The sequence below is a fragment of the Garra rufa genome, chromosome 15, assembly GCF_049309525.1.
Source record: "Garra rufa chromosome 15, GarRuf1.0, whole genome shotgun sequence".
In the NCBI taxonomy this organism is placed as follows: Eukaryota; Metazoa; Chordata; class Actinopteri; order Cypriniformes; family Cyprinidae; genus Garra; species Garra rufa.
Window position 1 is genome coordinate 18,611,702 of NC_133375.1, and position 27,660 is coordinate 18,639,361.

A 27,660-nucleotide genomic window follows, 5' to 3' on the forward strand; every position below is an offset into this window, starting at 1 on the left:
TAGATGGCACAGATTCACCAGCATTTCTTTCTCAGAAAATTTAAAGAAGAGTGAGTCGCTGAACGCAACTTTTACCTGAGCTCTGAACGCTTCAGAAAGGAGCGACTGGTGTGTCTTTTGTAGTATACAGAAATAATTCATTCCCGATGCGTTGCGATCTTTATTTAAACGATCTGGCTCTCGATCTTTGCTTTCAGTTTATGCGTGAATCAGCTTAATTAACCGTTACTTGCTACTTCACAATGATTATTTGAATTATGTTTTTTATCTATAATTTTAATGGTGTCCTCTAGGGCGGATAAATAAAACTTCTCCAATTCAAAACGCACATCTATTGTTTTCAAAAGTAACGTCGACAGATCGCTGAAGCCGCTTTTTCAAAAGTCTTTTTACTACACCACGGAAAACAGCAGAAGGTATGTTAAAAGTTATAAATTACTGAAATGATCTTATCCCTCATGTAATCAAAATCCTATCAAACTTTGAAAACCAGATGTTAGTAAGACAGTAACGTTACATTTACCTCAGTTAAGTAATTCAGTGTTTATCGCTAGTTCGTTTGCTATCAAACACCAATTATTTATTGTACATTTGAATAATTTTGCCAAATTTAAATAATTGAGTTTTCCACAATTAATTAATATCATTAATTAATTGACATTTTTTTTTAAACTGTACTAAAAAATAAGTAGTGTTTTATTGATGTTATTTAACAATTAACATAAATAAGTCAATAGTTTTTAACGTCTTTTTCAAGGTTTTCAGTTTATACATGTGGGTTTGTTAATGTAGATTAGTATATTTGAAAATAACCAGCAATGCTCTGTTTGTTGTCAAATTCTAACTCTTATTTTTATAGTATAACTTAAGTGAAAGGTTATCTGTTACAATTAGTCAGAAGAGATCAGTTTTTTAGTCAGTTTTTTCCTTAAGAACATAGTACATACTTCATAACTATCACAAATAAATTTACATTTGCATTGAATTATGACGTCTATGCCAATATTTAGTCTTGATATCTTCATTGTACTGGCAGAAGCTGAGATTTCCAGAACTCACAAAAAAATACTGAAGAACAAACAGGTTGGTGTTTATTCTTGATTCTTCTTTATTGATGCTGAAGAACACAATCACTGTAAAAAGTTAATCAGAAATCATAAGAGCTGTGGAATAAGTTAAACCAATAAATATAATGGGCACCTTTTTTTAAAATGTTACATTTATATACACTAATTCACATTTATTTTTAATGAGGTCCAAGCTGTCAGAAAGAGTAACAGGGTTGCATAATTATTATATTTATTTAAGCAACTGAAAAGTATTTATCAAAAATTACTGTAAAAGTGTTGTATTGTGCTTGATAAATGCAGTCAGCGAGTGGTTTGAGATTTTGTCTTCACATAATGCTGTAAAAAAATAGTTTTCATTATTTTACATTTTTATATGTTATATTTCAACAGGGCAGAAACTGTAAAGATTGGTGTCATTGTTGTGTTGTAACATGTATTTTAATCATGTTAGTGTGAGAAGTGCATCATAATACTCTGTATTAATGGAAATGGATCTAATGGAAAAACAAATTTACAGTAATAATATAGCCTACTCAGAATAAAGTGAGATGATCTTCTGCTGATCCTAATGGCTTGCTTAATGAGTGTTTATAGTTGAGGCTCATCAGTATTATCAGAAATTATCATTAAATGCTGAAAGTCCTCTTTCATGTTAATAGATCCCGTTTTCACCCGTTTTCAGATCTGTAAATTGCCACATTAAGATCTTTTTATTGCTGTTAGCAGACTTAAGCAAATGAGACAATCAAATGACATTACAATACATATTTAGTGAATTGGTGATAAACTGTTCAAACTAAAACATACAAAAACAAATTGTTCTATTAAACTCCATTGGCAGTTTATTTGTACCTTGCAAATTTGTACCTTACATTGTTTATATTTGGTAATTGTATGGGGTTTTCCCTTATATTATTGTCTTGTGCATATAAATTAATAAGAGGTAATATAAATGTGCAAATCTAAACGTGTAAATGAAAATAAAAAGAGATATAAGTTGTGAATTAGCATAAAAGGCGTTGTGGTTAATTAGGTTACGTCACTAGATGGATAAATGGGTGAACATTAATATTTAACACGTGTAAAATGTTACACAAATAGTTTGTAATAATTGATTTATCTTTAATTTTGGCAGATCTGCTCCTCCTTCAGTGAAGCTCCTCCCACAACAATTACATCTTCAGTGAAGCTCCTCCCACTGAAGTTCATCAATAAATACTGGAATATTCCCATCAGCTCACAAATGAAGACCAGCATCAAAGCATCAGGAAGAAGTGAAATCTGCAGAGACAGAGTTTATTAAAGGACAGTGAGAACATGAGAGATTGGTGATTATTCATGATCCTTCATCAATGAGACTAAATATCTATTAAAGCTATCAGCAGTTCATCAGACTTAGTAGAAAAATACTTTAATAGTTTAAAAAAATGATGGTGGAAAAGTCCAATAAATAATATGGGGGGACTTTCTATCTTCAGAGTAAAAATGTTTCTTTTATTATTATTATTGTTGTTCTTGGGAAAATTGGGGAAATAGTATTGATAATATTGGCCAGTTAATTCATTTAAAATAGTTATTAGTTACATAATAAGCTTTTAGTACAGTATGTTAATGCTAATATTATGTTTTTAATGTAAAATTTTAATTGTGGAGTTGATCAAGCATTGGATCATTCTCACTACATAAACTTTGGATGTGACTATATCTTTTAATGTAGATCATTGTACCTTATTTTGTAAAAATGTGTCAACATGATCATAATTTGGTGTAGCCATTGTCTGCTTTCACTTCACACGATTTATTTATATTGTAACCTTTTTTAACTTTAATTTCAGGTCTAATGGAGGAGAAACAACTTCATGTCAAAACTGGAGAAAAAACTTGCCCACAGACTGAAAGTATTTCTTTACTGAAAAGAAGAGACAAGAAAGGTTTCACCTGCACTCAGTGTGGAAAGAGTTTGATGAGCAAGAAGGGTCTCAACGTTCACATGAGGATCCACACTGGAGAGAAACCCTTCACATGTGATCAGTGCGGGAAGAGTTTCACACATTCATCAAACCTTAAGAGTCACCTGAAAGTTCATTCAGAGGAGAAACCACATTCTTGTTCTTTATGTGGAAAGACTTTTTCACATCTGCAGACTTTAAAACGACATCAGAAGATACACACTGGTGTGAAAGATCACATGTGCTTTGAGTGTGAGAAGATTTTTACTACAGCTGAACATCTGAAACAGCACCAGAGGATCCACACTGGAGAGAAACCTTACAAGTGTTCACACTGCGACAAGAGATTCAGTCAGAGAGGATCCCTGAAAACACATGAGAGGATCCACACTGGAGAGAAACCGTATCACTGCACTGAATGTGGGAAGAGTTTCAGTCGTTCATCACATTTATCTAGGCATATAAGAAACAATCACAGTAAGTAGATCATAGATCCAGCACTTTCTAAGTCTGATGTTTCAACCTCGCCAAGCATGACACAATATGACACTGATTAATAAAATATGTCCTAAACTGCCAGAGTGAGTGATAGGACAAAGAAACACCATCTCAAGTTTTTATAGAGAATAAATTTCATCTTCAGGAGCAGCAGTTTCATCTGAGATTGAAATCAACTCAAAGAATTTTATTTTTTTACAGTTTTGCTTTATCATTTATATATTTATATTATAATTTATCACAAGTTTCATTTTATGTTCAACATGTTCTTCAAATGCAAATGTATAAGATTTTCTACAGGTTCAAAATGTTCTTTAAGCTGAAAAGAGGCCGATTTGTTTTTTGCTGCATCTTCAGTAGTTATTCTTCCACTTAGTCTGTGTTTTACAAAATGCATATAGATAGATAAGATGTTCTGTCATGTAGGACTGCATCTGATCCATCTTCACTTTTATTTACTTGAGATGCTTGTTAGTCAATAAAGACTTCCACTTTTACTTTACGTTTGCTTCAAGTATCAAACTTGTATTCTTCATTTTTGTTGTCTGTTGAATTTTCTTACAGCTCGAATGAATAATTTCATACTTTTACTTACCTCTAAATGCATCTAAAATTAAATGTTAAATGTTTTTCCATAATTAAATGTTTTAAATGCTTAATAAACCATTTTTTTAATTGAAAATAAACAAATTTACAAATCAAACAGGCTTTAAATTAACCAAAATATAAATTTCAAAATAAACAATTGCAAGTACATAAGGCAGACATAACTGTAAAGTATATACATAGTAGTAACCAAATATGAGTTACAAAATCAAGATAAAAGAATATTACAATAAAATAAATTATATAAAAAAAATAATAAAAAAAACATTTACATGACTTTGCAAAGGGGTTATAAAAAATTATAAATCACTAAACTCAGTGAAGAAATTATCTAGTGTAATAATAGCCTTATTGCTTGAAAGGGTACACAGAGATGAAGTGACAATTCTAAGATCGTTTATGAAATGAAGGAAAAAAGGGTCAGTTTTCAGAAACCTGCATTTGTGAATAAAAAATGTACCACAACAAAGAAGGTTGTTAACCAGAAAGTGTTGTGTACAATCTTTTTTAAGCACTCCAAACTTAATTTGTTTATAATTTAGAAGGTTAATCTGGATATTGACACAGGACATTCTGTTTTCTAAATGAGACCAAAACAACTTTGAATGAATACAGTTGAAGAAAATGTGCTCAGTGGTTTCAATATCATTTTCACAAAATTGACAAGAATTTTCTTCAATATTAAATATTGACCTAAGGAATTCTTTTGATGGATATATATCATTTATTAATTTAAATTGAAGTTCTTTTACTTTCGGGAAAATTGGAAAAGAGAGGTAACTTATTCTTATCTCTTTTAAATCTTTTGAATCAAATATGGTGACGTCTTGAGTCGATTTGGGGAAAGTCTATTAATGAAAACGCTTCTTATCAATAAGTCGGTAAATTTTTGATCTCTAATAGAAAAAGAACCCAAACACAGAGATGGGAAAGAGAAAGTCACGGAATAGTGAGACAGAATTCCGTTGATAAACAATATTTTTGGGATGGCATTTACAATAAAACTCTTTAGGATGGCATACAAATCCATGTTTCAGACAGAAATCATTGTAGCTGAGAATGTCACCATGGTTATCCATCATATCCAAGACATAATATTATATTTAACCCAATTTTCATAAAATAAAGACTTATTGCGGTGTAGAGTAAAACGATTATTCCAAATACAAGTCTTGTGAGGACTGAAATTGTGAGAAAATGCTAATTTGCAACACAACAAAACCTGTTGACTAAAAAATTGAGACCACCTACTTTCCCAAACACTGAAGACGATATTGTATACCATATACTGTTTGGGTTGTTAAGAAATGATCTTAGCCATTGAGTTTTTAAGACATTATTCAATATTTCCAAGTCAATAACATTCACACCTCCTTCTTCATAACTACGAATCAAATCATTTTTGTTTATATAGTGATGCTTATTCTTCCGAATAAAATTAAAGATTGTACTGTTATATTCCTTAAGTAAATGAAAAGGGATAGCTAGTGATGAGGCTGGGTAAACAAATCTAGAAAGAAATTCCATTTTAGTTAACAAAATTCTTCCAAAAATTGAGATATCTCTTTGTAACCAACTATTAGGTATTGATTTTGCTTTTAGAAATTTGTTTACAAAATTTTCCTGAATGTTATGATTATTATTTTTAGTAATAGTAATACCCAAGTATTTTACAGAGGTTTTAACTGGGATATTGCATAGGGCATCTAATTCGCTGTTATGAATTGAAATTAATTCACATTTGTCTATGTTTAAATGCAAACCAGAAGCATTGGAGAAGAGATTAACTTATTTAATAGCTCTATCAACTTGAGATTTATCTTTTAAAAAAAAGAGTTGTATCGTCCGCCAATTGACTAATAGAAATCTGTCTTTCAAATACCGTGAGTTTATCAAAACTATTATCATTAATAATCAAAATAGTGAGCATCCCTACAGCCAAGATGAATAAGAAAGGGGAAATGGGACATCCTTGCCTAATTCCTCTATTAATATTAAATCTCTGAGAAGTCCCATGCGACAGTGATATAGAACTATTCATGTCTTTATATAGCATTTTAATTAAAGATATGAATTTGTTACCAAAGCCGTATTTACTAAGAGAATCAAATATGAAATTGTGTTCAATTGTGTCAAACGCTTTTTTTAAATCCAAAAACAAAATGTAACCATCATCCTCAATCCATTCGTGGTAATCTAAAATATCTAAAACTAATCTGATATTATCATGTATTGATCTACCTTTCATAAATCCAGATTGTGATTCACTTATTATTTGGTCTAATCCTTCCTTTAGTCTATTGGCAAATATGTGAGCTAAAACCTTATAATCGCAGTTAAGAAGAGTGATGGGTTGAAGATTATCAATTTGTCGAGCATCCTTTCCTGGCTTGGGTATAAGAGTAATTAGTCCTTGCTTCCTAGTTGAAGCAAGTACATTATTATGAAAACACTCAAGAAAAACATTAAACAATAACCCCCTCAAGTCTTCCTTAAATAATGTATTAAATTCAGGGGTAAGGCCATCAGGGCCTGGAGATTTTCCTGAGGATAATTTATCAATAGCTTTGTCAAGTTCTTCAATTTTAATATCCGCCTCACACAGATCTCTAAAATGTTCATCAATCTGTGGTATATTAGTATATATTTTATCAAAAAAAAATTATTACAATCTATTTCAGAGAAGGCTGAGCTATATAAAGTGCTATAAAATTGAAAGATCTCATAAGAAATTATTTTTGGGCAGTTATTTATATTTCCATTAACATAAAGAGACTTTATAGTATTTTTTTCCTGTCGCCTTTTTTCGAGTCTGCAAAAATAACTATTACTTTTTTCACCTTTCTCTATCCATCTTGCTCTGGATCTCACATACGCTCCTTTGGCTTTTTGAATATACAAATTATCAATTTTGGATTGTAAAGATAAAATTTTAAGCCTGGTTTCATCATCCATGTCACTTTTATTACATAAATTATTTAGCTCTCTAGATAATTCTTCCTCCAAATGCGCTCTAGCTTTACTCAAATTTTTGCTGAAATGTATAAAAAATTTCCCGAATTTTGTGTTTTAAGTACTCCCATTTACTTGTAAATGAAATGTGTTCTTTATCTAATTTTGCTCTATTTATCATTGATCTAATTTGCGAACAAAACTCACTATGCTTTAACAAATTAGAATTAAATTTCCAGTAACCCTTTGTTTCGCGATTCTCTTTTATTCGAGCAGAAAGATAAAGAAATACAGCAATGATCGGTTAAGGGTGCTGAGGAAATTGAGATGTCTTTGACAAATTCAGTTAAACCAGGGGAAGTTAACCAATAATCAATCCTAGATTTGTAAATCCCATTTGGTTTGAACCAAGAGAATTGCCTTAGATTTGGATTCCCAGCCCTCCAAACATCCATCACATTATTATCTATACAGAAGTTTAGAAAATGAAGGATCGGGTGCGAATCACTAAATTTAGGAGGGCAACAATCTAATGTCTCATCCATAACCATATTGAAATCTCCTCCCATAATAACATTGTCAGTTGGGTACAGAAGTTTCAATTCAAATAAAAGTTTAGAGATTTGTAGCTAATAATTTGTTGTTCAGATGAATACTGTTGAAGCCATACACATTAAATAGAATAAACAAAACATCATCAATGTTTAAGACAACTGAAATCCAATGACCGTTCGAGTCAATCTTTGATTTTAGGATTTTCCCAGGGAGGTTATTAAATAAAATAGCAACCCCTGCTGACTGTGTAGAGGCATGGCTGAAAACTACTTTGTCACCCCATTGGCTTGTCCAGAATTTAACATCATCAGGCTTAGAATGCGTTTCTTGTAATAATACACAGTGTGCACCTTTGTTTTTACAAAATAGAAAAAAGGCTTTCATTTTGACAGAGTTACGGAGACCCCTTGCGTTTAAAGAAATAAAAGATAAAGATGTCTTCACCGAGAACATCGACTTACTTAACTAAATAAAATAACGTAGGCTATTATAATAAATGATCAAATAAGTAAAGTAAAAATGTCTATAGAACACGTGAACCACGTCTGCCCTAAACAGAGCACTGTAACGAAATCCCGCTCAACAGAAAAACATGACAGAACATCCCACTTACATCTCTCCGTCAAGGAAAAACGATGCAATTAGAGTTATCAGTTGACATTATCGGAGTCAGTTATTTTGATGATCCGAGCGCCCTCAATATAGCCGTAAGGGCCGCGGTAGTACGCTTTCTTCCCCGCAGCTCTGGCCTCACTGATCACCAGCCACAGCGCCGCACGAGCCTCTAGATCTCCCTTGGATAAGTCCTCAGTGAACTTTATCCCCTTGGCTTTACAGATGTCCGAAAATTTTGTGGAGCGCCAGAACTCATCTCTGTATTTCCTCATACAAAACTGAATGATCACCTGTCTGGATTTATCCTTTTGCCGTGGACCAACGCGGTGGACTGTATCCACGATGTCATCAAGCTTGTGCCGCAGGTGAGGAGCTATTTCAGCTAACAATGAGATGACTTCTTCACGGATGGCTTCATCTGCAGTCTCCTTCATTCCAATCACTCGGAGGTTCCATCTTCTTTTGTAGCGTTCAAGCTCTGATGTACGAGTGGTCAGGTCTGCATGTGAAGGGAGAGTAGAGGTGAGTTATCAAACAGATTCATTTTGGCTTTACAGTCCTTAATTTCCGCCGCATTGAATTCCACTGCCTTGGATAGGTTTGCCATCATCAGACTATTCTCCGTGATCTTACTTTCAATACGACTCAGCTTCCCATCTTGCAAATCAAATCTGGCGACCAAAGCTTCCAGGAGAGCTGCATTGGAAATTTCAAGATCCTCAGCACCTTTCAATTTCTTACTGGACATTTTAGTTGGAGTGTTTTGTACAGATGAGGGCACGTTGCATTTATCCTTGTGGTCGTCACGACCAATTTCCATGGTGTATTCGTGTTCGGAATTAGCATTCGAGGTTTTCATAGCTGTAGCCTTGTTTCCTGGAAAAACTATTTTTGGGTGGCTAGAAACTTTTTTTGATGACATAATGTTGATCCTCTCCGACGAATCAATAGTAAAAGTAATATTTGGGATGAAAACAGATAAAATATAAAGGAAAATTTCAGAAATTGCTGAAGAGCCGAGAAATCTACATGTGCTTAACTCGCCATCTTGTTGCCACCTTAATAAACTATTTTTAACTGCACACCTGACTCTCTGTCTGCATCAGTAACTAATTTACCAATATTTAGTTTGATACGTTGTTTTGTGTATATTTTGCCATTTTAAACCGAAATTGGCGCGCTTTTGATCATCTACCGTTGGTTTCGCCCGCCTCGCGGTGATGACGTCATCACTCACGTGCGCTTTAGTGGCGTTTTCTGAGGCGATCAGTTCACTATATTTATTGTCAAATACACTTTATATACCTTTAGTTTAATCGAAATTTTCAAAGAGTCTATTTTTGTAGATACTAACACGTATCTAAAGAAGGCTTTGAAGGTAAGAGGGAACTATTTTGTTGTTAGGAATGTAGTTATTGGAAAAACGAAGTATATTCAGATTAATATGGACAATACATAATCTCTGATAAAGATAGTTGTCAATATCTTTTATATCTGTGGTATTTTTTCTGTATCATTTGAGGAATAAAGCACTTTATTAGGCTTTCAGCATATATTCTGACTCAAACAATCAGTTTTTACCAGCAAACACTCAGAATAAAGTGAGATGATCTGCTGCTGATCCTGAATGGCTTGTTTAATGAGTGTTTATAGTCTGAGGCTCATCAATATTAATAGAGCTGCTGAAAATCCTCTGTTTCATGATAATAGCTTCTGTTTTCACCTCATCTATGGTGCTGATCTCCTGTTATCTGTCAGTTAAAGTTTATTTCATTCTTATAGTCAGACCTAAACTATACAGTCACTATTATGATATCTACAAGACAGCATTTTTTTTCATTAGCCTGTGTTAAACTATGTTTAATATTAAACACAAAACTAAATAATAATAATAATACATTTTATTTCTAATGCGGCTTTCTTACACTCAAGGAACTACAACACTATAAAACAATAAAAGAAACAACACTACTCATAATAGCAGCCACAATGACAACACAATTACAACAATGTTCAAAAAATGGATTCAATTATGGGAACAATGATTTTTGTGAGTTACATAACTGTGCATTTATTTATTTATTTATTTTTTAATTACTTTGTTCTTGTTCTTAACATTTCAATATTTGACTTTTTTGATCATGGCATTTGATCCTGAATTTTTCTATTTGCTATATTTCATTGCCCATATGTTAATGAGAGGGCAGATAAATGTAGAATTGAAATAGAAATAGAAAGAGATGCATGTGTGAATTAATATAAAAATCAGATAATTTACTGTAGATAGCAGATAAACATCAATGCTTATTGGTATAAAAGCAAACTTACATTTTGGCAGATCTACTTTTGCAGTATTTTGGATCAAATAAATATTTGGTGAGCAGATATTGAGAGAGATTTTTGACTGGTAGTGTATTAATGGAGAAATTTTAATAAGAATGAAAATATAAGGTATTTTAAAGGCTGTATCAGCGATTTCTAGCCTAAAAATAAAGTGTCAAATTCAGCTGACCTTTTTTCACGATCCGCTCGCTGCCTGCCCCATAAATTGTCTGTGAAAAAACCGCGTCTCTCTGGTCAGCCTAGGGTCCGAGATATGCCAAAAAAACAATCGGCACTACCAACCTTTACACAGAAAAACAAACATTGTTCCAACCAATCAGCGTCAGGGGTTTGGTGTTGTGGACTTTCGCTCCGCCTCCCTCACATCCCTGCACCAGTAGGAAAGTCCACAACACCAAACCCCTGACGCTGATTGGTTGGAACAATGTTTGTTTTTCTGTGTAAAGGTTGGTAGTGCCGATTGTTTTTTTGGCATATCTCGGACCGTAGGCTGACCACAGAGACGCGGTTTTTTCACAGACAATTTATGGGGCAGGCAACGAGCGGATCGTGATGAAAGGTCAGCTGAAATTGACACTTTGTTTTTCAGCCTAGAAATCGCTGATACAACCTTTAAATACAACAAATATATATTTACAAAAAGATAAATAATGCTGTATAATAAAATGAATGAATGTTAAAACTGGTATAATTTTAGATTTACCATCAACGTGCACAACTAATTATAAATATAGCATACCGTTGGTTACTCTTAAATAAAACCTTTTTTTTTTTTTTTTGGTAAAACTTAAGACTGGTAGTGTATCTCTTGCAAACTGAGCCGCATTATCTTTACAGTCGCTACAGCTTCAGTCCAATAGATGGCGCAGACGTACCATCATTTATTGCTCAGAAAATGTAAAGAGTGAGTCGCTGGACTTTTACCTGAGCTCTGAATGCTTCATAAAGGAGCGAGCGACTGGTATGTCTTTTATAGTGTTACAGAAATAATTCTTTCCCAATGCGTCGCGATCTTTATTTGAACGATTTGGCTCTCGATTTTTGCTTCCAGTTTATGTGTGAATCAGCTTAATTACTTGCTACTTGCCGAGAAATATTTTAATTATTTTTTATATCTATAATTTTAATGGTGTCCGACGGATAAATAAAACTTCTCCAATTCAAAACGCACATCTATTGTTTTCAAAAGTAACGTGACAGATCGCTGAAGCCGCTTTTTCAAAAGTCTTTTTACTACACCACGGAAAACAGCAGAAGGTATGTTAAAAGTTATAAATTACGTTTGCTGTTTTTAATTGTAAAGCCATGTGAAAAAAGTCTTTTTATATTTTTCCACAAGAGTGACTTGGTTTGATGAGTTTTTTTTTTTTTTTTTTTTTTTTGTGAAACTTCTTTTTAATTTGTGGATGAACTTTTTATGCTCGATCAGTATTTGTTTGTTGTATATCCGTGTGTATGGTTGTTTCAGTGTTTGGCCAAAAGCTTAGGTAAAATTGATGGAAATCCATCTTAAGACTTGATTTTAATGTTCTTTAGCTTTATTTCTTTTAAATTATGTATGTTTGTCAAATTTTTCTTTTTCTTTAATTTACGTTTTTTAAATGTTATATTTCAACAGGGCAGAAACTGTAAAGATTGGTGTAATTGTTTTGTTGTAACATGTATTTTAATCATGTTAGTGTGAGAAGTAGTTTGTTTTAATGAGTGATTATAGTTGAGGCTCATCAATATTATCAGATATAAGAATATAAGTTAATAGTTTTATTATTAAAAGTTAATATGTTAATAGATCCTGTTTTCACCTCATTTCTTATGCTGATGACTTCAGATCTGTAAATTATACATTAAGATCATTTTATTGCTGTCAACAGACTTAAGCAAAAGGCTGCAGGGCTATTACAGTCATCAGCAGTTCATCAGACTTAGTAGAAAAAAAACTTTAAGATTTTTAAAATGAAGGGAAAAAGTCCAAAAAAAAATAATAATAATACAGAGGGACTTTCTATCTCCAGGGTACTTTTTTTTTTTTTTTTTTCTTGTGAAAAGTTTTTATTACAGTGTATAAATTAATGTGAATATTATGTTTTTATTGCAGTATATTAATGTTGATATTATGTTATAATATTTTAATGGTGGAGTTGATCAAGCATTGGATAATTCTCACTACAGAAACACTGGATGTGACTATATCTTTTTAATGTAGATCATTGTACCTTATTTTGTAAAATCATCATCAGCATGATCATAATTTGGTGTAGCCATTATCTGCTTTCACTTCACATGATTTATATATTTTGTAACCTTTTTAACGTTAATTTCAGGTCTAATGGAGGAGAAACAACTTAATGTCAAAACTGGAGACAAAACTCGCCCACAGACTGAAAGTATTTCTTTACTGAAAAGAAGAGACAAGAAAGGTTTCACCTGCACTCAGTGTGGAAAGAGTTTGATGAGCAAGAAGATTCTCAATATTCACATGAGGATCCACACTGGAGAGAAACCCTTCACATGTGATCAGTGCGGGAAGAGTTTCACACAACGAGGAAACCTTAAAACACACATGAACGTCCACACTGGAGAGAAACTGCATGAATGTGATCAATGTGGAAAAACATTTTTGTGGGCTTTGTGCCTGAAGAATCACCTGAAAGTTCATTCAAAGGAGAAACCACATTCATGTTCTTTATGTGGAAAGAGTTTTTCACATCTGCAGAATTTAAAAGTTCATCAGAAGATACACACTGGTGTGAAAGATCACATGTGCTTTGAGTGTGAGAGGACTTTTACTAGAGCTGATCAACTGAAACGACACCAGAGGATCCACACTGGAGAGAAACCTTACAAGTGTTCACACTGCGACAAGAGATTCAATCACTTAGGAAACCTGAAATCACATGAGATGATCCACACTGGAGAGAAACCGTATCACTGCACTGAATGTGGGAAGAGTTTCAGCAGTTCATCAGCTTTATCTAGGCATATAAGAAACAATCACAGTAAGTTGATCATAGATCCAGCACTTTCTAAGTCTGATGTTTTAACCTCGCCAAGCATGACATTATATGACACTGAGTAATAAAATCTGTCCTAACCTGCCAGAGTGAGCAACAGGACAAAGAAACATCATCTCAAGTTTTCATCGTGAATAAATTTCATCAGGAGCAGCAGTTTCATCTGAGATTGAAATCAACTCAAAGAACTTTTATACATTATTTTTTATTGTTTTTACATTTTGTATAACATTTTGCTTTATTATTTATATTATAATTTATCTCCAGTTTCATTTCAAAATGTTATTCAAAAGCAAATTTATAATGTTTTAACAGTTTCAAAATGGCCTTTAACCTGAAAAAGAGGCTGATTTGTATTTTGTTTCATCTTCAGTAGTTATTCTTCCACTTAATCTGTGTTTTACAAATTTTGTGTTTTACTTTACAGTTGTCTGTTGAATTTTCTTACAGCTCGAATTAATAATTTCATACTTTTACTTGCATCTAAAAGCATCTAAAATGAAATGTTAAATGCCTTTTCCATAATAAAAGCTTTTATATGCTTAATAAACTATTTTAAACTGTACACCTGACTCTGTCTGCATCACTAACTGATTTACCAATATTTAGTTTGATACGTTGTTTTTTGTATATTTTGCCATTTTAAACCGAATTTGGCGCGTTTTTGATCATCTACCGTTGGTTTCGCCCGCCTCGCGGTGATGACGTCATCACTCGCGTGCGCTTTAGTGTGGCGTTTCCTGAGGCGATCAGTTCACGATATTTATTGTCAAATACACTTTATCCCTTTAGTTTAATCGAAATTTTCATGGGATCTTAATTATTTTTTATCCTCTCAGTGCTATTTGTGTAGCTACTAACACTTATAGGTATCTAAAGAAGGCTTTTGAAGGTAAGAGGGAACTATTTTGTTGTTAGGAATGTAGTTTTTACAAAAACGAAGTATATTTAGATTATTATGGACAAATCATAATCTCTGATAAAGATAGTTGTCAATATCTTTTATATTTGTGGTATTTTTTCTGTATCACTTGAGAAATAGAGCACTTTAATAGGCTTTCATCATATATTCTGACTCAAACAATCAGTTTCTACCGGCAAACACTCAGAATAAAGTGAGATGATCTGCTGCTGATCCTGAATGGCTTGTTTAATGAGTGTTTATAGTCTGAGGCTCATCAATATTAATAGAGCTGCTGAAAATCCTCTGTTTCATGATAATAGCTCCTGTTTTCACCTCATCTATTATGCTGATCTCATGTAAACTGCCAGTTAAAGATTATTTCATTCTTATAGTCAGACCTAAACTATACAGTCACTATTATGATATTTACAAGACAGAATTTATTTCATTAGCCTGTGTTAAACTATGTTTAATATTAAACAAAACTAAATTATAATAATAATACATTTTATCTCTAATGCGGCTTTCTTACACTCAAGGAACTACAACAGTATAAAACAACAATAAAAGAAACAACACTACTCCATACTAGCAGCCACAATGACAACACAATTACAACAATGTTCAAATGGATTCAATTATGGAAACAATGATTTTTATGAGTAACATAACTGTAAATTTGTTTTTTAATTATTTTGTTCTTGTTCTTAACATTTCAATATTTGACTTTTTTGATCATGGCATTTGATCCTGGATTTTTCTATTGCCCATATTTCATTGCCTATATGTTAATGAGAGGGCAGATAAATGTAGAATTGAAATATATGGAAAAAACATAGAAATAGAAAGAGCTGCATGTGTGAATTAATATAAAAATTAGATAATTTACTGTAGATAGCAGATAAACATAAATGCTTAAATGTGTATAAAAGCAAAGTTTTACATTTTAGCAGATCTGCTCCTCCTTCAGTGAAGCTCCTCCCACTGAAGTTCATCAATAAATGCTGGAATATTCCCATCAGTCTACAAGTGAAGACCAGCATCAAAGCATCAGGAAGAAGTTAAATCTGCAGAGAGAGAGTTTATTGAAGGACAGTGAGAACATGAGAGATCCTGAACCCTGCAGAATGAAACACACTGAAGAACAAACAGGTTGGTGTTTATTCTTGATCCTTCATCAATGAAGCTGAAGATCTATTAAAGCTAAATATTTTTTAAATGATGGAGGGAAAAGTCCAATAAATAATATGGGGGGACTTTCTCCAGAGTAATTTTTTTATTATTATTATTGTTCTTGGGGAAATTGGGGAAATAGTGTTGATTTAAAAATATTGGCCAGTTAATTAGTTTAAAATAGTTATTAATTACATAATAAGTTTTTATTACAGTATATATTAATGCTAATATTATGTTTTAATGTAATATTTTAATCGTGGAGTTGATCAATCATTGTATAATTCTCACTACAGAAACACTGGATGTGGCTATATATTTTAAAGTAGATCATTGTACATTATTATGTAAAAATGTGTAAACATGATCATAATTTGGTGTAGCCATTGTCTGCTTTCACTTCACATGATTTATTTATATTGCACCTTTTTTAACTTTAATTTCAGGTCTAATGGAGGAGAAACAACTTCATGTCAAAACTGGAGAAAAAACTCGCCCACAGACTAAAAGTATTTCTTTACTGAAAAGAAGAGACAAGAAAAGTTTCACCTGCACTCAGTGTGGAAAGAGTTTGATGAGCAAGAAGAGTCTCAACAATCACATGAGGATCCACACTGGAGAGAAACCCTTCACATGTGATCAGTGCGGGAAGAGTTTCACAAATTCATCAGCCTTGAAAGCACATGTTAACGTCCACACTGGAGAGAAACCGCATGAATGTGATCAATGCAGCAAAACATTTTTGTGGGCTTCAAGTCTGAAGGTACACCTGAAAGTTCATTCAGAGGAGAAACCACATTCATGTTCTTTATGCGGAAAGAGTTTTTCACTTCTGCAGAATTTAAAACTACATCAGAAGATACACACTGGAGTGAGAGATCACATGTGCTTTGAGTGTGAGAAGACTTTTGTTACAGCTGTACAACTGAAATCCCACCAGAGGATCCACACTGGAGAAAAACCTTACAAGTGTTCACACTGTGACAAGAGATTCAGTCAGTCAGGATCCCTGAAAACACATGAGAGGATACACACTGAAGAGAAACCTTACAAGTGTTCACATTGCGACAAGAGATTCAGTCGGTCAGGAGACCTGAAAACACATGAGAGGATCCACACTGGAGAGAAACCTTACAAGTGTTCACACTGCGACAAGAGATTCAGTCGGTCAGGAGACCTGAAAACACATGAGAGGATCCACACTGGAGAGAAACCGTATCACTGCACTGAATGTGGGAAGAGTTTCAGCAGTTCATCACATTTATCTAGGCATATAAGAAACAATCACAGTAAGTAGATCAAAGATCCAGCACTTTCTAAGTCTGGTGTTTCAACCTTGCAAAGCATGACATAATATGACACTAAGTAATAAAATCTGTCCTAAACTGCCAGAGTGAGCGACAGGACAACAAAACATCATCTTTTTATAGTGAATAAATTTCATCTTCAGGAGCAGCAGTATCATCTGAGAGTCAAATCAACTCACAGAACAATATTGTATTATGTGTACTTTTTACTGAAAAAAAATCTCTACCAGCAATAATCAATTCCATCAATGATGTCTGGGTTCAAAAAGGGCTGTTCCAACTGTTGTTTCTGTGATGCATACTTTTACTGAAAACTCATTTCCAGCAGAAAGCAATTCCATCAGTGATATCTGGCTTTATCATTTATATTACAATTGATCACAAGTTTCATTTTATGTTGAAAATGTTCTTCAAATACAAGGTTTTTACAGGTTAAAAATGTCCTTTAAGTTGAAAAAGAGGCTGATTTGTTTTTTGTTTCATCTTCAGCAGTTATTCTTCTGCAGATAGATAAGATGTGCTGTCATGTAGGACTGCATCTGATCCATCTTCACTTTTATTTACTTGAGATGCTTGTTAGTTAATAAAGACTTCTACTTTTACTTAACATTTGCTTCAAGTATCAAACTTGTACCCTTCATTTTTGCCGTCTGTTGAATTTTCTTACAGCTCGAATGAATAATTTCATACTTTTACTTACCAAAAGCATCCAAAATGAAATGTTTTAAATGCTTAAAGGTTGTATCAGCGATTTCTAGCTGAAAGGTAAGCTGAAATCGACACTTTATGTTTTAGGCTAGAAATCGCTGATACAACCTTTAATGAACTATTTTCACTGCACACCTGACTCACTGTCTGCATCAGTCACTCATTTACCAATATTTAGTTTGATACGTTGTTTTATGTATATTTTGCCATTTTAAACCGAATTTGGCGCGTTTATCATCATACCGTTGGTATGACGTCATCACTCACGTGCGCTTTAGTGGCGTTTTCTGAGGCGATCAGTTCACGATATTTATTGTAAAATACACTTTATACCTTTGATGGACCAGATGGACAAATCATAATCTCTGATAAAGATAGTTGTCAATATATTTTATATTTGTGGTAGGTCTATTTTTTTTCTGCATCATTTGAGAAATAGAGCACTTTAATAGGCTTTCATCATATATTCTGACTCAAACAATCAGTTTCTACCGGCAAACACTCAGAATAAAGTGAGAAGATCTGCTGCTGATCCTGAATGGCTTGTTTAATGAGTGTTTATAGTCTGAGGCTCATCTATATTAATAGAGCTGCTGAAAATCATCTGTTTCATGATAATAGCTCCTGTTTTCACCTCATCTATGGTGCTGATCTCCTGTTAACTGCCAGTTAAAGATTATTTCATTCTTATCATCAGACCTAAACTATCCAGTCACTATTAGGATATCTACAAGACAGCATTTATTTCATTAGCCTGTGATAAACTATGTTTAATAGGCTATAAAACACAAAACTAAATAATAATTATACTAACAATAACACTAATAATAATAACTTTTCTAAAGAAAAGTTCAAAGTGTTCTGGTTCTAAAGCTGATTTTTTTTTTTTTTTTTTTTATCCTTACTGGTGTTTTTATAAGAAATATAAGATATAGGCCTACTGTTTTTCCTCTTTGCAACCAGCTGCTTCTTCATTTTTATTCTCTTGAAAAGCTTTTTCTAGTCAGTCAATAAAGAGAGGTATCCGTCTCATTAATTTTCACCTCTATTTTTTATATTTGCTTTAAGTACTAAAGTTTTATTGCCCATATTTATTGTCTGCTGATTCGTCTTGCAGTTGCATCACGAATGAATTAATTCAAATATTTATTTATATCTAAAATATGTTAAATATTTGGGGCTTTCCATATTTAAATGTTTTTATAAATATAGTTCGCTGTCTGACTGTTTACATTACTAACTGTTTTACCATAATTTGGTTTGTTATGTAGTTATATATAACGTTTTGCCGTTTTAATCAGAATTTGGCGCGTTTTTGATCATCCACCGTTGGTTTCGCCTCGTGGTGATGATGTCATCATCATTCGCGCGCTTCAGCTGGAGTTTTCTGAGGTGAGCAGTTCGCTCTTTCACTTAATTGTAAACACGGTTTGTTTGAGCAACACTTTTACAGGGTTGTTTCTAAATTAATTTGATCAGGTCCGGTGCTATTTGTGTGTCTGCTAACACTTATGTTCGATGGTTTTTACCATTTGATTGTTTCCAAAATGGGAAGAGCTAACTAGCTGTTGAATGAAGTAATAAAAAAAACGAACTATATTTAGATGCATATGGACAAATCACAATATTTAAAAAGATGGGTTTCTACCAGCAAACACTCAGAATAAAGTGAGATGATCTGCTGCTGATCCTGAATGGCTTGTTTAATGAGTGTTTATAGTCTGAGGCTCATCAATATTAATAGAGCTGCTAAAAATCCTGGTTATTTCATGTCAAGATGCCCTTTTCACCTCATTCATTATGCTGATGAATTAATATCCGTAAATTATTACATTAAGCTCATTTTATTGGTGTTGTGACACGATCAGTTATTGTGACATTACAATATAACTGCAGTTATTTCATTAATCTGTAAACCGTGTTTCATACAATGCACGAAACTAAAACAAACAAAAATGTTAAAGTTAACTAGCAAATTATTATCATTTATCTTTTAAATGTGTTTTTCATTGTATATGTTTATTTGCCTATATATTAATGAATTATGGGTAAAGATAGAATTTGTGTGTTATTATAAAACACTTCAGTTTACTTTAATAGATAAATGGTTAGAGAAAAACATAAATCCTCAAAATGTGTGAATTGGTGCAAAAACATAAACTCAGTTCTCAGATTTACTATCTTAATTTTTTTTTAATGTCTCACATATGGTTTTTAGTCACGTGGTCAAAGGAAGCGATAAATGAAGATTGTAAATGTTGCTCTGTCTCTTTTTCTTCACTGGCGCTATCTTTTCTCTCTGGCTCTCTTCTTGAGCTTTGCTTTCAGGTTTTGTGCTAAATAGTCTTGATTCAACATCTGCATTGAAGGGCTATTAATTGCAATGCAAAACAATGCAGTCACATAATAATACCAGGTTTACACCATTGTGCTTTTAAAGTTTCTTTAGTCATTGAACCGCTGTAGTGAAACCAAAGATATTTAGTCAATATTCAGTGGATTTTCATTAAAATGTATTCAATTGGTTGACAAGTTAGCATTTTATATTAACTTAAGAGGTTCCAACTGGTTAAAATTAACCAATTACAAGGTTTTTAGTCAATTAAATGTCCATCTGAGAGTCTGTCAGAACTGTAGGATTATTGTATTGGCCAGGGGTCCCCAAACTTTTTTTCTGAGAGGGCCACATAATTCTGTTCACTTAAATGGGGGGCTGGGTCGGTTTATAAAAGATTTAATCTTTTATAATCTTTTATTATGATTTAATCTGTATTTATTATACCTTTTAATGCTAGAATATTTTATTATTTTGTTATGCACCACACAGACAAATTATCATTTCTTTTCAAAAGATATACAGGTGCATCTCAATAAATTAGAATGTCATGGAAAAGTAGATTTATTTGAGTAATTCAACTCAAATTCTGAAACGTGTGTAATAAAGAAATTGAATGCACACAGACTGAATTAGTTTTTGAAGTCTTTAGTTCTTTTAATTGTTATGATTTGGCTCACATTTAGCAAAATCTCAACAAACTAGAATATGGTGATATGCCAATCAGCAAATCAACTCAAAACACCTGCAAAGTTTCCTGAGCTGTCAAAATGGTCTCTCAGTGTGGTTCACTAGGCTACACAATCATAAAGACTGCTGATCTGACAGTTGTCCACAAGACAATCAGTAGCCGCTTTTCCACTGTCGAGCCAGTAGCCTCGCTGCGCAAACCTAAAGCCCGCCTTTTACACACCTCCTTGAATCAAATGTCATGGAACCCCTCCTCTTTCAGCGGGGAGATTGAAAGTAAGCCACCATAGTGTGATCATCGAACGAACAAAATGGAGAGAGCAGAAGCGGCCGTTTGTTTACTCCTTTTGGTGTTTTCTTGGTGGAAGATGAGGCAGCGAAAAGATGCGAAGACGGAGGTTCAGCGGCATTTACGGCGAAAGCTTATGTTAGCTGCAAGGCGAAAAAGATCAATACAGCGACGTGGAAGCCGGATACAGCGAATGCAGAAAAGCCTTGTAATGTTGGTGATGTCTGTTCTGATGCAAGAAGTGCTCTGCAACAGTTGTATGCAGCAGCAATATTTGTAATATTATATTAATAAATCACTTGAAAACAAGCTTTGTTTTTATGACCTACACAATCTTTCGTCTAACTTGGTATTACATCAAACAAAATGTTGCATATTATCTACACACTACTGCAAAAAATAACTACACAGTTGTACTTCTAGTATAATTTTTTTATGCCTTTATTTAGGTACAGGTACAGTGTATGTTAACATGTTATCAAGGTGTGTTGGTGAGTTTTTGTGGGGGTTTTTTGGACGATGTAAATAAACTGAAACATCAGATCTCATTTTTATATGACCTTTTATGCATTTGTCCAAATTTAAATAAGAGTAGATACTCATCAGACATGCATTTAAATAATGTTTTCATCACATAGTAGTCTGTAACAACAGTTAATAGTGTAACTATTAAAGAATAGGACCTTATTTACACAGGACACAAAAGGTGCCCCATCAGATAACCATTTACGTAATGTGCCCATCAAAACTGCATTTCCATATCAATATCTGCCTAATGTAAGTGTATTCTCTGGGCACCGCTTTGTCCATTGTGCGTTTTTATGGCTTTGAGTGCCTTGGTTTGATATCCGTGGTTGTTTCAGTGTTTGCCCAAAAGCTTAGAGAAATTAATGGAAATCCATCTTAATACTTGCTCATGTGATTTTATAGTTGTTTCGCTTTATTTACTTTAGATCATGTATGGTTTCCAAAGAAAAAAATGTTTTTGCTACTTTACGTTTTTAAATGCTATATTTCCACAAGCCAGAAACTGTAAAGATTGGCGTTAGTGTTGTGTTGAAAAATATATTTTAATCATGTTTGAGTGTGAGAGGAGCTTTTTTTTCCAGTAAAGCATTTTTATAATTTCAGCATACAGCTATATTAATAATACACTGTATTTCTAATGGGAACACAAACTTACAATAATAATATAGCCTATACTAAGAATAAAGTTAGATGATCTGCTGCTGATCCTGTTGGCTTGCTTAATGAGTCTGAGGCTCAATATTATCAGATATTATCATTAAATGCTGAAAGTCCTATTTCCTGTTAATAGATCCTGTTTTCACCTCATTCATTATGCTGATGACTTCTTATCTGTAAATTGCCACATTAAGCTCAATTTATTGCTGTCAACAGACTTAAAGCAAATGAGAAATAAATGACATTACAAGATATAGCTAACAGCATTTATTTATTGAATCAGTGATAAACTGTTAAGACTAAAACATACAAAAATAAATTATTCCATTAAACTCCATTGGCAGTTTATTTGTACTTTGCACTTTGTAAAAATATGTTTCTATGTTTATTCTTTTTTTTCTTACATTGTTTATATTTGGTAATTGTATGGGGTTTTCCCCTATATTTGTTTTCTTGTGCATATAAATTAATAAGAGGTAATATAAATGCGTAAATCTAAATGTGTAAATGAAAACACAAAGAGATATAAGTTGTGAATTAGTATAAAAGCTTTGTGGTTAATTAAGTAACGTCACTAGATGGATAAATGGGTGAACATTATTTAAAATGTGTAAAATATTACACAGATAGTTTGCGATAACAGATTTATCTTTAATTGTGGCAGATCTGCTCCTCCTTCAGTGAAGCTCCTCCCACTGAAGTTCATCAATAAATGCTGAAATATTCCCATCAGTCTACAAGTGAAGACCATCATCGAAGCATCAGGAAGGAGTGAAGTCTGCAGAGAGAAAGTTTATTGAAGGACAGTGAGAACATGAGAGATCCTGAACCCTGCAGAATGAAACACACTGAAGAACAAACAGGTTGGTGATTATTCTTGATCCTTCATCAATGAAGCTGAAGATCTATTAAATCTATCAGCAGTATATTAATGCTAATATTATGTTATAATATTTAAATGGTGGAGTTGATCAAGCATTGGATCATTCTCACTACAGAAACACTGGATGTAGCTATATTTTGTAATGTAGATCATTGTACCTTATTTTGTAAAAATGTGTCAACATGATCATAATTTGGTGTAGTCATTGTCTGCTTTCACTTCACATGATTTATTTATATTGTAACCTTTTTTAACTTTAATTTCAGGTCTAATGGAGGAGGAACAACTTCATGTCAAAACTGGAGAAAACACTCACCCACAGACTGAATGTATTTCATAACAAATTAAATGAACATCTGAGAGTCTGTCAGAACTGTTCGATTATTGTATAGATTATTAATTATAATATTGGTTTTTATAATTACATATAACAGTTTGCGTTAATAATGCATTAGATGCGATCATAATTTAAGCCATTGTCTGCTTTCACTTCACATTTCTTAGATTTTTTGATGATTTAAATTGTAACGCTTTTATTTCAGATCTGATGGAGGGAAATGAGGAGAGTGAAGAGGAGCAACATGTCAAAACTAGAGAGAAAACTCGCTTACAGACTAAAAGAGTGACTTTACTGAAGAGAGTCAAGAAAAGTTTAACCTGCACTCAGTGTGGAAAGAGTTTGATGAGCAAAAAGAGTCTCAGCGTTCACATGAGGATCCACACTGGAGAGAAACCCTTCTCATGTGATCAGTGCGGGAAGAGTTTCTCACATTCATCAGTCCTTAAGAGACACATGAACATCCACACTGGAGAGAAACCCTTCTCATGTGATCAGTGCGGGAAGAGTTTCTCACAACCAGCAAACCTTAAAACACACATGAGCGTCCACTTTGGAGAGAAGCTGCATGAATGTGATCAATGCGGAAAAACATTTGTGATGGCTTCATACCTGAAGAGGCACCTGAAAGTTCATTTAGAGAGGGAGCAATACTCATGTCCTTTATGTGGAAAGAGTTTTTTACATCTGAAAAGTTTACAATTGCATCAGAAGACACACACTGGTGTGAGAGATCACATGTGCTTTGAGTGTGAGAAGACTTTTTTTACTGCTACAGATTTGAAATTGCACCAGAGGATCCACACTGGAGAGAAACCTTACATGTGTTCACACTGCGACAAGAGATTCAATGGGTCAGGAGACCTGAAAACACATGAGATGATTCACACTGGAGCGAAACCTTACAAGTGTTCACACTGCGACAAGAGATTCAGTCAGTCAGAAAACCGCAAAACACATGAGAGGATTCACACTGGAGAGAAACCGTTCACATGTGATCAATGCGACAGAACATTTTCGTGGGCTTCAAGCTTGAAGCAACACATGTCAATTCATTCAAAGCAGAAACTCCATTCATGTTCTGTATGTGAAAATAATTTTTCACATTTACGAAAGTTAAAAGAACATCTTTGTATGAGAAATGAAATGTGTGAGGCTGAAATTAAGTGTGAAACGACTTTTATTGCATCTGAACATTTAAAACTGCACGAGAGGATTCACACCAAATGAGAAACCGTATACATGATCAGTGTGGGAAGAATTTCAGACAAAAGTCACATTTTAAGGGACATAAAAATCTACGATGCAAAGAATCGACACAAATGACATTACTGCAGCAAAACATTGCATTGTAGGTTTTTGTCTAGAGTAAGAGATCCAGTGTGTTTTAAGTGAAGTGCGTCTATCTATTTGCCCTGTGTTTGTTTGCTTTTATCAATAAAGATTTCTTTTTTAAATTTGCTTTCCAATATTTTCTAAACATGGTTTTTCAGACTGAATATTTAGTTCAGGAGATATTTTCATGTGCTCTCTTGATTGATACAAACCTGATTGGCGCCATCTTGTGTCTCACTTATCACCTTGTGTATTAATATTGTATACTTTTACGTTTCATATTTACAAAGCATATTTATTAAATCATAGTTTTAAAACATAATCCAGCAATTACAAGTGCAATGTTGCATCTCTTTTGTATTAATGTCATAGCAGCTGCAAAAATGTACATGACAAAGAAACATAATCTCAATTCATAAATAAAGTTCTCCTTTTCTTCAAGAACAGCAGTGAGATTCAGATCCAAAGAATAATATTTAAAGTTTTTAATTTTGTGTTTAATTGTCTCATAATGCCTATCACCTGTAGTTTGTTTACACTTTTATTAAGAAAAGTTCAATATGTTCTTGTTCTAAAGCTGATTTATTTTGTTTAATTTCATCCTTACTGGTGTTTTTAAAACAACTAGTTATTATTCCACTATGTATTTAGGAAATGCAGATTTATCTTCATTTTTATTGTCTTGAAATGCTTTTTCTAGTCAGTCAATAAAGATAGATTTCTGTCTCATTCGTTTCCACCTATACTTTTTATATTTTTCACTCAAGTATTAAACATTTATTTACCCATATTCCTTGTCTGCTGATTCGTCTTGCAGTTGCATCACGAATTAATCGATTCAAATATTTATTTATATCTAAAACACTTAAATATTTGGAGCTTTCCGTATTTAAATGTCTTGATAAGATATATTTCACACAACACATCACTGTCTGTTTACATCACTAAATGTTTTACCACTATTTGGTTTGTTATGTAGGTTTATTATGTTTTGCCGATTTAATCAGAATTTGGCGCGTTTTTGATCATTCACCGTTGGTTTCGCCTCGTGGTGATGATGTCATCATCATTCGCGCGCTTCAGCTGGAGTTTTCTGAGGTGAGAAGTTCACTCTTTCACTTAATGGTGAAATACTCTTTACACAGTTTGCTTGAGCAACATTTTTACAGGGTTGTTTCTAAATTAATTATATCAGGTCCGGTGCTATATGTGTGTCTGCTAACACTCATGGTTGAGGGTTTTTATCATTTGATTGTTTCCAAAATGGGAAGAGCTAGCTTGAATGAAGTAAATAAAAAAAAAAACGAACTATATTTAGATGCATATGGACAAATCACAATATTTAAAAAGATGGGTTTCTACCAGCAAACACTCAGAATAAAGTGAGATGATCTGCTGCTGATCCTGAATGGCTTGTTTAATGAGTGTTTATAGTCTGAGGCTCATCAATATTAATAGAGCTGCTAAAAATCCTGGTTATTTCATGTCAATAGTTGCCCTTTTCACCTCATTCATTATGCTGATGAATTAATATCTATATATTGTGTTTGCAGACTGTGTTTTGACTTTGACAAGCAACACGTCACATTACTTCACACTTACTTTATTTTCACTTATTTACTGAGACCAATACAAATGTTGAAACTAGAGAGAAAACGGCTTTGACTAGTGGAACATTTCACTGAAAGTGTTTTGTTTGTTTGTTTCAAGGCAAAATCACATTTTTATTTGTTCCTGGTTGTTTATTATGTATGGTGTACATTCATTAGCATGTTCAATGGATTTAAAACACAATATTGTTTTAGAAATACCTATGCAAGATCATGCAAATGTAACTTTTTAACTGATTTTTGTTTTCTCTTTCTCTCTTCTGTTCCACATTACAGTGTAGGTGGAGATCCATTGACAAGAGTCCCTGAGTGACTTCAATCACCAAAAGATGATAAATGCTGTATGTCATAGTTTGAAATCACGATGAGAGGAGCAGGAAACATCAGGTGAGGATCCTCAGAAGGGCTTCAATACTGTGTCTATGAGGAGAAAGAAATCAATGTTATAGTGCAAATGTGTAAAGTCTCAGTCTTTTCAATAAAGTAATGCAGCTTATGTTTTAGAAACGAGTGGTATTGCATAATTAATGTTGCTTTAGCGTTCAAGCAATTTGTTTTGTTTTATTTAAAGGTGAAACAGAGGGGGAAGAAGCTCAGATGAGTCTGTCTGACTCTTCAGTTTAAAGGCTACAAATGTAATCATAATGTGATTGTCAAGTGCAGCACTTAAATGTGTCAAAAGCAAGTCTATAATGAGAAATGTCCATATTACTTTGAACATTTACTTGATCTCTCTTACATTTTTACACATTGCTAATCAAATTAATTTGAGAATAAGTTAGTTATGTGTCTGCATTGAACTGACTGACAGCTTCAGTGATTATAAATGTTGTGCTCTTTACTTGCTGTCTGTGTGATAAATATTTGTGATTGGAATAAAAATGACAGAAGTTTCTTTTTTATTAGACTGTGCCTTTTCCTACATACATTATTTTTTAATGTTATAATAACGCTGCTGGTTATTGTGGTAGTTTAATATATTTTAAGATTAAAAATTTTGTGATAAAATCTTTTACTCCCTATACAAGTATAAAAAGCAAAAATGATCTGAAATCAAAATGTCTTTATTAGGGTTTGGAATTCAGTGGCATCTCTTCACAAAGGAAGACTGTCATTGAATTCCAAAACCTAATAAAGACATTTTGCTTTTAGATAATTGGTGTCTAATTATGCTGCTTAATTCAGATTACAAATTATTAGCATCTCTATATGTCAATAGATTAAAACCATGTTTGGAAGAAATCATATCTGTCACCCAAATGAGATTTATGAAAGGAAGATATATGTATTTAGATATATTTGACT

At 33.1% G+C, this 27,660-nt stretch overlaps 2 protein-coding genes across 19 annotated transcripts in view; both read left to right on the plus strand.

Annotated features, from left to right (window-relative positions):
• Positions 1-27,660, plus strand: part of LOC141286722 (NACHT, LRR and PYD domains-containing protein 12-like) — a 123,634-nt gene that overhangs the window by 30,022 nt on the left and 65,952 nt on the right. The gene's annotated exons all lie outside the window — the stretch shown is intronic.
• Positions 988-26,664, plus strand: LOC141286961 (uncharacterized). The gene is made up of 7 exons (XM_073819091.1): positions 988-1,083; positions 2,206-2,344; positions 2,906-3,480; positions 13,065-13,553; positions 16,263-16,949; positions 23,783-24,493; positions 26,632-26,664. The coding sequence occupies exons 1-7, from the start codon at positions 988-990 to the stop codon at positions 26,662-26,664; spliced, it is 2,730 nt and encodes a 909-aa protein (XP_073675192.1).